We start from the raw sequence: 12,500 nt of genomic DNA, 5'->3' as shown, positions 1-12,500 counted from the left end.
TGAGTCAAAGGGAAAGTTTCTATCATTTGAAATATCTTTTAATATTAATTATTAATATGAATAAAGAATTCTTGTTATTTCGAAACAACATGATATGATTATTCCTATAAATGAAATAAAATAAATTTCAAAATGATTGAAACGATCGATCGACTGATAGAAAATATTGAAGATATTAATGTATATGAGAATTTTTTTTCTTTCTTTTTTTTCTTTTTTTTTTTTTCTTTTTTACTAAAGTTTCGTAAACAAAATTATGATCGATGAATTTTTCTTTTTCTTCATTCCTTTGCACAATTTTTTAAATTAACTAAACGGTATAATATTATTTCCTAAAAGTATAATTAAAAAAAAGAAATCATGTATTGAAGATTTAATTGATTAGAATGAATTAAAAATAATATTATAATTTATTAAACGCGACGAAATGAAGAAAAAGTAACTTTTGGAAAAAAAAAGAACAACATTTCTATTACATGATGTTACGTTTCTCGTATTCAAAGAGAAAAGGAAAAGAAGGATGAAAAAAAAGAATCTACAAACTAGAAACTAGTCTCGGTCCGAAGAAAAAATAGATACACGTTTCCGGAAATGAATGGCACGTTCGCGATATGGCGACTCTAGTACCTAGAGTAAAATGAAAGACACTTCCGTTGCAATTTCCTATCGTACCTTAACGTCTTGCTCCTGTGACGAAAATACGATATCGAACTTTATTATCGCTACCGATTTTGGCTCACGGTTATGCATATTATACTACGAAAATAAATGTAATTTAATGGTAAGAGTAAGTGAATCTAGATATCTACGAGTTTTTCGATCGCACGGGTATATATACTTTTTTACGACCTATAAAAAAGGTAAAAATGAAATGGAATTTTTCATTTTCTAAACGGAAGGAGAAGGAGAAGGAGAAGGAGGAGGAGGAGGAGGAGGAGGAGGAGGAGGAGGAGAAGGAAGTGGAGGAAAGTACTTTATGAACGATTTGCGATTTACGATGCGTCAGAAGTACATCGAAAAAGTAAAAAAAGGAAAAAAAAAAAAGAAAAAATAAAAAGGAAATAAAAATATAAAAAAAAAGAGAAGAAGAAAAATGAAAAGGAAAAGAAATAAAAAGAAATACAAAACAAAAATTTCGGTAACATTCGTATTTCTTTCGGCCCGATCGATGAACCGACGCGGCATCTTCAACGTTGAAAGTTCAAGAGGAGAATTATTTCAAAATTCGTGTCACTTGCTGAGAGAGAGAGAGAGAGAAAGAGAGACAGAGAGAGAGAGAATGTTATGTTGAAGTAGGAAGAGGAAAAAGAGACAAAACGAAGTACATCGTTTTGAATAATGCATGAAAGAAAATGTCCCATAAATGATATTACTTTACGAACCTACGGATGCACATATCGTTTTAAGTTGTTTTCTCTTATGTTTTATTTGATATTTGCAGTATTACTATGGATATCATTATTATCACATTAAATGATCAATCGATTAAATTAGTCGATTCTTTCATTCTTTTCTCTCTCTCTCTCTCTCTCTCTCTCTCTCTCTCTCTCTTTCTGTCTCTCTCCATCTCGCTCGAACAGAGATAAAAGATCTCTTTCAATTCTTCTTTTATTTTTTCAGTCCTCTTTCTAATTTTTTTTTTTTGTTTTTACTTTTTTTTCTACAACAGTTTCTAATAGTTTCAATAAAAAACAATTGTATACGAAGAATTAACAGGATCGTGTCAATCGACTTTACGATCTAAGCGTATTATCGATTTTGAGTGGAAAAAAAAACAATAGAAAAGAAAAAGAGAGAGAGAGAGAGAGAGAGAGAGATAAATAAATAAATAAAAAATATTCGTCGTTAACTGTAATCATTGTTTTCCAACGATTTATACTACCTGATAAAGTGATAACTCACGCGAGCCATCGTTAATTATGAAAGGAGATCGAAAATTCGAAATGATACGAATCTCTTTCATCCAAATGTTTTTCTTTTCCTTTACATTTTATACTCGTCGTCAAATCGATATCATTATTGTATATAATTGAAAAATAAATCCAATTATGATATAAAATGCAAGATTGTAAACGTTAAAACCTAATTGTTTACAATATCGCGAATAATAAAACTTATTGTATAATTTAATTTTTCATAAATTTATAATATATATATATATATATATATATATATATATATATATATATGCTTCATGTTTTTTGATTTATTTATTTATTTCAGGTATTGCATATTTATATTTTAAGATGGATTTTTTTCAGATTTTATACATGAGTAATGACCAATTTAACGAATTGATCGGTGAGAAATAACGAAGGGCGAAGTTATTTTAAGATTTTTATGGCATGATATTAACCGACATTCGGCTTAACCGCATTTCACGTTAAGTGTACTCGCGATCGTTGCATTCACGAAAACCACTTGTGATAGCAATGCGATTATGGTTATACCTATAATATCTGCCCAGATATTATATACATACATACATACTTACATATATATATATATATATATGTATATACATATATAGATAGATATATCTACGCTTGTAAGATATTGTAAATGTATAGTAGGTATATCGAATATTCGCTACGATATTTCCTATACGATATTTTGAGTTTACATGAAAGGTTATATAAACGAGATCCGAGCTTTACCGTGCCAGGTGAATGGAACTTTTTATAAAGTATCATGGAAAGCGTTAAAATGTTTTAAAAGCTTTCTTGAAACGACGGATTAGCACGCGAAAGCTTGCGTATAATGACCCCAATTGTTCGTATGTCCTTTCTCAAAAAAATCATTTCTCATTTCAATTGATCCAATAATTAAACTCATAGATAATAATTATTAATAAATTTGAAATTTGAATAAATATTGAAACCAAATTGTCATCTAACTTACTCGTTTTGTATAAAAATATAATAAATAAGAAAAGAAATGTTTCATAGGAAACATCTTAGGAATTAAAATTCCTATAATTTGTATCTGCGATAGAAAATATAAATAAACTTTTTTTCAAATATTTTATTAGATACAACTTATGCGAATGACAAAAATAATATCATAATCAGGCAATCTGTTACAATGATAAGATGTCTAGAATATTTATTTTCTATTTCTTATCGCTTTGAATTTTTTTTAATTCGTGAAATACTTCATAAGTTTCTTTTTGTTTTTTTTTTTTTTTGAAACATTTTTTGAAATGAACTATATATCTAATTTTTGAGAAATAATTATCTAGGAAAACTTCAAATAGGATATCCTATATATAAGAGTGTATATCTATTTTTTTTCGCATAACGATGCCGCTATATTCATACGAATAAAAATAAGAGAATAACAATAATAATAATAATAACATTGTATAAACATAGATTCTAATAATGCTTCGTTAAAAAGTTTTAACAATAATAACAAAGGGACAGGGACTTATTTTCGTACGATATATTATAAAAATAGATTGATGATATTTACTTGTGTCAATTACATTTCAAAATGGACGCCCGTCTCATTTTTCGTTTAGATGTACGTACTCATAAAATCTTCGAATCAATTCTTCATGCGTATTAAAATTTTTGTCGTGTAAATTTTGTCGTGTAAATTTTGTCGTGTAAATTTTGTCGTGTAAATTTTCTTTCGAAACTTCCCATTAACCAAATACTCTCTAACTTTCAAATATTTTATTATTCGAAAGTTTTATTATTCGAACAACCGTTTCGTAGCGATATTTATATACAATGTTATGTGTACTTAACAGATTTCGACCGAAACGAATTCTATATAATAACAATAATCTTGTGTAAGTTAGTCTTTATCACGATTACCAACAGCCAATTATCACAATGGTAAACTAAATGAAAACGTGTAGTTCTAAACTATTGAAATCAATTACAAAATAATTAAATAGCTTGAAAATGATGGATGTCCAACGTATTTAACGAGAATGTATGATGTTAACACGTCTAAAATCACAATTAAATTATACAAATAGGATATTGAAAGTTAAAAAATTACAAAAAAAATATGATATTAATAATTAAAAAACAAAAATATGATATTAAAATTATATAAAGTATGTAAATCCCGCAGATTATTAGTTACAGTAGAAAAAGCTTAACGCATCGAAAAAGAAAAAAAGTATAGACGATCGAAAGAAGGCTTTCTATGGTTAGAGAAAAAGAATGTAACGTCTAATATAAAAGATTTTTTATGTTAAAAAAATTTACGTGATTTACCAGACAAACAAAAAAAAAGATATGATGATACTTGAATACCGACACAAGTATAAATTGTGTTATTTTCTATTCGAATAAATAAAGTTCAATATAAGAAAAAAGTTGTTCTTAAATTATTTGAAAATTCTCTTAGCCAGTCATTTTTCTTACTAAAGACTCTTAAAATCTTACGTTATGAAATTTTCATTAAAGAACGTGTACATATTTTTGGAATACTCTTAAATTATGGAATATGTCGATTTCTGTTTAAATACAAATGCGATTGAGAACTATTATGCGAGAAAATTTTTGTCGATATACCAATACAGCAGGTGGAACATTTGACCATTAGTTAAAATCGTGAAATGAAATGAAATGATGTGATATGATATAATATGATAAAATATATGATATAATATGATATTATATGATATATGATACTCATATGCGACATACTCACGATCTGAGAATATTCGCGACATATCGATATGAAATTGTACGACTAACTGATTATTGATATTAATACAAAACACGTTTATTCTTTGGAACGACCTTAAGTGATAACAGAGCTCGTATAGACACATTAAATAAATACAGACAATCTCATCTTATAATATGTATTATATCCAATGAGAATCAATCGATTTGTTATTTCGTATTTTTATTATGAATTTCTTGACGAAGAATTTTCGTGGCTCTATATCTTTATATGATATTTTTCTTTTATTTTTACTCGTAGCATATATCCTGAGATTATTATATGAAAAAAAAAAAAAAACAAAATAAAAAAATTACATTCTGTACATATATACGTATATACAGTACATCCTTTATGTACGTATGTATATACAGTATATTTTGTATGTATATATGTTATATTATTATTTATTAGAATAAATTTTAATAATTTATAATTTTAATAATTTATTAATTTATAATAAAATATCTAAGATAGAATATTTATTTCATTATATTTGTAAAATAAATAAACAACCGGACAGAGTCAAATATTATTCAGTTCGAAAATATTATATATTCGAATATGTTCATAAGTCACTCACTGTACGTTATTACGTACGAATGAATTTCGTTGAATTTTCAAAAGTCACACTTGGCTTCTCTGTTTCGGATTCACGAGGACGGATTACGTGCTTGGTCGATTCCGAAGAGTCAGCCGAGCGTTCAACAGTAAACGACGGAACGTATGTATGTAGATATGTATTCCCGTTTGATTCAAAGCTTTCGAAGCTTACTCACCGTAAGCTAATTCTGATCCGACATATATAACGAAAGAAAAAATAAAAAAGGATATACGAACAAGAAAGAAAGTGAGAGTATGCTCTTAAAAGCGACTATTTTATAGGTAAAACGTACAAAAAAAAAAAAAAAAAAAAAAAAAAAAAAAAAAAAAAAAAATAGGGAGGCAAAACAGACAATTTTTCTTTCTTGTTGTCGTCGGACGTCGTATCGATTTCGCAAACCTCAATCGAAGATTTTCTATCCTTTACCAAAATCCCGAAGGATATTCCAGAAGATCTGGGCGCAAACCTTTTACCTTATCGTATCTTATCGAAATGGACAGGAAATCGCGAACAATAAAATTCCGTATACGATAGACAACACAACCATTTATTTCCGATCCAATTTTCCGAGTGAAATGTCATTGGTATCTAGAAAATAGTTTTCACTTTTTATAAGGGTATGCATGATACGTGAGTATATATAAAAAGAAAAGAAAAGAAAAGAAAAAAAAAAGAACGATCGTGTATCAAACGACCAATTCTTCTTCTTCTGAATTTTCACCAAGTTTTTTCTCCTTTTAAATTTATTATGTAGAGGGTAGATCATAAATAATATTTTATGATCATTTGCACTTTGAAATTGGACAATCCTTTTTCGTTAACATCTAAAGTACCATGAAATAATGAATAGATAGAAAATTAATCTATTACACGATAAATTTCTTAAATATTTGTTTAAAGAACTTCCATATAAACAATTTATTGTATACTCTTTTAACCTAAATTTTCTGTATCAAATCATGTAATAATTGATATCATTTTATTTTATATATGTCTCTTGTACATACAGATCGATAACATCTACAAGATATTCATTATCAATTTTTTTCTAAATAATATATTTACTTGTACTTGTCACACATCTTTTCTACGAACGATAGTCAATTTTTTGAGAAATTCTTTATGATAGATTTTTGCACGATACATTAATTTCTTTTTTTTTTTTTTATTCATTCTAAACATTTAATCAATTTCAATGAGGACAAACAATCGCTTTTTTTTACGTAACAAACGTTATAACGTAATCGGTTTAAAATATTTGAGAATAAAAATGGGGAAAAAAAAAAGAAAAAAAGAAAAAAGAAAAAGAAAAAAGAAAAAAGAAAAAGGAAGTGTATTTCCTGAATGACAAGAATCGTTTTCTGTACTTACACAGTGAAATGATAGACGAAGCAGAGCCATCCACCGGGATGTTCAAGGAAAACATAAAGTCTCTCTTGAAAAGTCTTCCCCTTCTTATGATGGAACACGTATTTTGCTTTGAAGGCCTGATCGATAGGTAAATAAATGGGATAGTAAGGATCAGGTACACCAGTTTGATCAGGACTAGGTGGTTCTTCCTCGGCACCATTCACTTCGTTCTCTATAATGTCGTCTTTGGTTTTCTTTCTTCTATGTTTTCTCTTCATAGGCGTTGGAACTCGTTTGTGATGCGCCTCGCCAAAACGTGGCGAACGGAAACGACGTAAAAATGTGAATCTTCGTGTAGGCGAGGGGGGTGGCTCTTCCATCGGTGCACCGTTGTCCTCGGTGTCCTCTGTCTCGCTTTCTGCTGTTTTCAAGGCCGCGTCCTCCGACTCAAGACAATGTTCAATCTCAGCGAGCTCATCCTCGCTACCTTGAAGGGCAGCATATACCGCCAAACTGCTACTACTGCATCTTTTATCCGTGAGCCTAGAGCATTGGTCCTTGCTTCGTGGAAGACTCTCGTTGTACGCGTCACCTGGATAATTCCAGGACATTGCCAAGCTTTTGTGCACGTTATATGCGCTATCGTATTATACCGACCGTCCCACTGATCGCTCGATCGATCGATCGATTAAATATCCTAATTCCGTATCGTTTTTCTCTTAAATATTTTTTTTATATTTTATTTATCTGTCTATACGGCAAATAACCAAAGATCTAACCATATCGTTTCTCTTTTCACATCGATTTTTTATTTTTAATCAGATTTTTAGAAAAAAGAAAAAAAAAACATTCGAATATTTTATTCTTGTTTTTTCTTTTTCTACTAATCACGTCTTTTATCTACTTCTCTTTTGCTTGGTTGAGTTTCCTTTTTTTTTTTTTTTTTACTTTTAAAAATAATATTCAAATATTTTCTTTTTATTAATCGCATCTTTTATTTTTCCCCTTTCTCTATTAATTAATTCGATCAATATACTTTATTCGGTGGGTTGATATGTTTGATATGTAAAATGAAAAGAAAAAAAAAAAAGAAGAAAACCATTGACACTTACAAAAAAGTTTCATTATACGAGAAACAAGTTCGTAAAATTTTACATGAGCTGCCATGCTGTACACAATACGCGTGTTCAAAAATTTCTCTATAGAATAAACATAGAAATATACATACATACATGTACACATACATACATACATGTACATATACATACATGTACATATACATACATATATACGTACATGTACACAAACATACATACACACACACACATACACACATGTTCATTTCTTATAGGCGCTCTCACTTTCTTAACTTTCTCATTTTAAGCTCCTTACATTTTTCTTTTCTGTGTCTAATATTCTACTAGGTCTGGCCATTTGTTGATCTAATTGGAACACGTTCTTTCTTTTTATTTACGTTTTCATTTCTCTCGAAACACTGTTTATCATTCTCTTCTAAATAACTACATCCTCCATACCTGCCTTATCGTCTTTCTATACGTATATATCCCTTTCTCTCCCTCCCCCTCTCTCTTTCTCTCTCTCTCTCTCTCTCATACATCATCTATTGTACATTGTATGAACAAGTAATCGTATCTTTGTACGAAACGATCGAAGGAAACCCGTCGTTTTGTGGTATGTATCCGATATTAACGAACGATCTTTCTCTTTCTCTCTCTATCATTTCGAATGACAAATGCAACAAATAATCCAACAAAGATTCCTACCGGAGCGATTCCTTCTTCGAGATAGTGGCTTTAACGTGTAGGAGATAATTGAAGCGAACCAGCTTCAATCGAAGACCTCATCGTAATGGACTTCCGTCCCAGGCTCATAGAAAATCGATCGTGGTGGTTGCTCATATAACTAGAAATGAGATCGATGTATGCATGTACGTATGTATGTATCTTGTATGTATGTACATATGTATATAGATGTAAGCGAAAGTAAATCGATTCTATGCGTAAGTATTGTTGCAGCTTGAATCAAGTATGATACTCGTGAAAAGTAGCTTCTTCGCGTGTTTTATCACGTTCGCAAAATATTATCGATAAATAAAACAAAAAATATGCAAAGAATTTCCAAGGTTTATGAAACTGATCGAATACTTAAAGTCATTTTGCAAGAATCTCAAATATTATCTATATTTAACTCTCCATAATACATTTTTATTTTATATATATATATATATATATATATATATATATATATATAAAATAAAATTATACGAATTTTATATAAATTTTAACAACCATTTAAAATGTTACCCTTAATATAAACTCATAATAATTTAACGATTAATAAATTAAGGCTTATATATACCGCTTTATATTAACGTTAAATTTTCATTAATATAGTTCAACATGATTACATAATATAAATTAATAAACAATATAAATTAGTATATATTGTAATCTGATCTTTTTTTTTGTCAAAAGAAAAAAAAATATATAAAAAAAATTATAATGCATTACGTGAAACTTATAATACAACCTTCTATGAATATTACAATGTTATATTGTGCAAAATTTATACTTAAGAAAATCATTTGATAAGAAATAATAATTTTATTAGCAAAAACGCGACATGTATATATATATATATATATATATATATAAACTTGTTATTTCAAAATTATAGGCATTATAGAGAGTTAAAAACATTATTATTTTTGTCTTCTAATTACTAATAATAGCACTATAATAATTTTCTATTAAAGTATTGATTTTTTTATATTTCTTCTTTTTAATTAAAATAAAAAACATAATACAATGGAGAGAAAGAAAGAGAGAGAGAAAGAGAGAGAAAGAGAGCAAGATGATAACTAGTCGCATAGTAATCTTGATACTCAACCCGATATCAACGGGACTGAAATAAAATCTTAAAATTCTCTATATAATAGAGATACATACACTTATAAAAAAAAAAAAAAAAAAAACAAAAACAAATAAATTAATGTTCTATATTAATAAAAATAAAATGTAATACAATTTTGAAAACAGTATTTTTTTTTCACACGTTATCTTCATTATAATTTTATTAAACATTACTCATCATCTTTATCCTAGTGTTATAAAAAAGACAAAAAAAGGAAGCAAATTCGTGTACATTATTCTTTTACTTTTTTTTCGTATTGTCAAATAACTGAATATGTATGGTAAAGTAAACGCAATTATGGGATAAATGATTATACGTTTTACATTTATCGATATAACGTCTATACATACACGCACTCACGCACGCACGCACACACACATATATGTATGTATGTATGTATGTATATGTATGTGTATATACATATAATATTTATGTACAATCGAACGAATGTAATCTAATCGAAAGCAATTTTCCTCTAGGCCGATTAATTTTTCACACTGATCCATCACTTGGATATATCCTATGAGAACAGAGGGGAATAAGGGAAAAAAAAAAGAAGATGAGAATTACCGAGAGATTGAGACGAAAAAAATACGAAAGATAATAAATAAATGAATGAATGCATGAATGATAGAATGAATAAATAAATAAATAAATATATAATTCAACTAGGATGTTACTTTTCTTTCTTTTCGTTGATGAATGAAACGAAATTATACGCTAAGTCACATATCTTTTCTCGATAAATTTCGACGGTACAAGCACATTTTTTTTTTTTTTTTGTTCTTTTCTATTATAAATATAAAGAAAAAAGTAAAGGAAGAAAAAAGGAAAGAAAGAAAGAAAGAAGAAAATAGTAAGTAAGTAAGAGAAGAACGTAGGATGATCGAAAGAAGTAAGCCAGTACAACGGATGTATTCGAAAGTGCCTTGAAGATACATGAATCTTTTCTAAGAAATGTAAAAAAATCGAGGAAAAAGAAAGAGAGAAAGAAAGAAAGAAAGAGAGAGAGAGAGAGAGAGAAGAGAGAGAGAAGAAAGAGGGAGAAAGACAGAAAGAAAGAGGGAGAGAGAGAGAGAAGAAAGAGAGAGAAAGAGAGAAAAAAAGAGAGAGAGAAAGAGAGAGAGAGAGAGAAAAAGAAGAGAGAGGGTGAAAGACAGAAAGAAAGAGGGAGAGAGGGAGAGAGAAGAGAGAGGGAGAAAGACAAAAAGTCATGAAGAAAAGAAAAGAAAAGAAACGAAAAGAGACGAACAAAGATGTTGATGCTTTCAACGTTTTTCCTTTAATCGAAATTTCCAACTGACGAAACGAAGGAAGAAAAAGAAAACCGGAAGCGGAAACGGAGCGGAGGAAGAAGGAAATAGTGATACTTAGTCGGTTCCTTTCAAAGGAAACTTTAACGCGTTCGTTCTATGGATGATAAGCTTAAGCATTAAACGGAAAATGAGACTTCATTCCATCAATAATTTCGTAGACGTTTCTTCAGGATAAAACAAAAAAAAAAAAAAAAAAAAAAAAGAAAAGAGAGAGAGAGAAAAAAAAAGAAACAAATTAAAAAGAAAAGGTCGCGCGATAAATGTTTGTAAAAGTTAAATTCTTTTTTTAAATTTGATTTACGAGATTGGTGGTTTGATAATTGTTTATTTATTTGAAATTAATTTATTTGAAATAAAAGTTATTTTAAAATATATATTTAAAAATTTTTCTTTTCGTTCACTCATCCGCGATGAAACATAATTTTGTTAGCGATATTTTTTTTCACGACACAATGTTCGACGTAAAATCAATTTTTTGACGATATCAACGGGAGTGAAAGAAAATCTTAAAATTTTCTATATAATGGAGATACATAAACTTACAAAAAAAGAAAAAAAAAAGAAAAAAAGAAAAAAAAAACGAATAAATTAATATTCTATATTAATAAAAATAAAATGTAATACAATTTCAAAAACAATATTTTTTTTCTTTGTTATTTAATTTCCTTTATCATTTCTAATCCAAATCTGACGAGGTCGAGAAAAAAAAATTGATTTCTATAATTATTTACATTCGTTGAATTCGACCTCATAATTTTATTTAAATTTTAGGCACATATCCATTGATTTTTTCTATAAGTTATATCTATTTATGAAAATACAAAATTTATTCTTTATAGAAAACAATAAAAAAGCGTTAAAAAGGTTTAATCACTTGTTCATTTTCTTTTTATTACTTTCACCGAACCTGGTAGACTTATTTTTAAGTTTACCACCTGTCTACGTTCCCATGTCACCAATCTAATCATAATACTCACGTTACGTATCATAAAGTATCGCATAGAACTATGGCAGGAACTATGGAAGGTCAATAGCGTACATATCCCAATTAATCATTTAATATCAATTATATGATTGCGTACCATTTGATGGACAACTCTTACGTAACAAGTATGGATGCTTTAAAAACAGTTGCATTTAATTTCGATCCCATCTGTCGCTTATCAAAATTTTATATGTATATATATATATATACATCCATACATATATATATATATATATATATATACATACATACATCCATACATATATATATATATATACATACATACATCCATACATATATATATATACATACATACATACATACATGCATATATATATATATATATATATATATATGCTATATATTTCGATTGTCGAAAAGAAATTTATTAAAAGATAAAACGCAAAAAGATCGACGAAAATTGTTATTAGCATTAATAATTTCAATAAGTAAGTCTATGAAAGCGATTCAATGTTCAAACCACCATCGATAACACCGATTGATATTTAATTAATTTCCTATTACCTCGTCATGCTAGCAAATTCGCTCGATGTTATTCGATCTCGATAAATAAACGAATAAAATTAATTGACAAAGATTTATCAATTGTACTCATCAG

The 12,500-nt window shown here is 28.2% G+C and overlaps 1 protein-coding gene across 9 annotated transcripts in view; it reads right to left on the bottom strand.

Moving 5' to 3' along the window:
* KCNQ (KCNQ potassium channel) overlaps window positions 1-12,500 on the bottom strand; it is a 52,464-nt gene that overhangs the window by 34,973 nt on the left and 4,991 nt on the right. For all 9 annotated transcript variants that reach the window (XM_085655922.1, XM_085655921.1, XM_085655918.1 and 6 more), the window contains exon 5: window positions 6,668-7,238. In XM_085655922.1, the coding sequence (XP_085512048.1) occupies window positions 6,668-7,238 (571 nt within the window). The remainder of the gene's footprint in view (window positions 1-6,667; window positions 7,239-12,500) is intronic.

Source organism: Vespa mandarinia, chromosome 3 (genome assembly GCF_050613455.1).
Source record: "Vespa mandarinia isolate Hongniang chromosome 3, ASM5061345v1, whole genome shotgun sequence".
Classification (NCBI taxonomy): Eukaryota; Metazoa; Arthropoda; class Insecta; order Hymenoptera; family Vespidae; genus Vespa; species Vespa mandarinia.
This window is presented reverse-complemented; position numbering and strand designations above follow the sequence as displayed.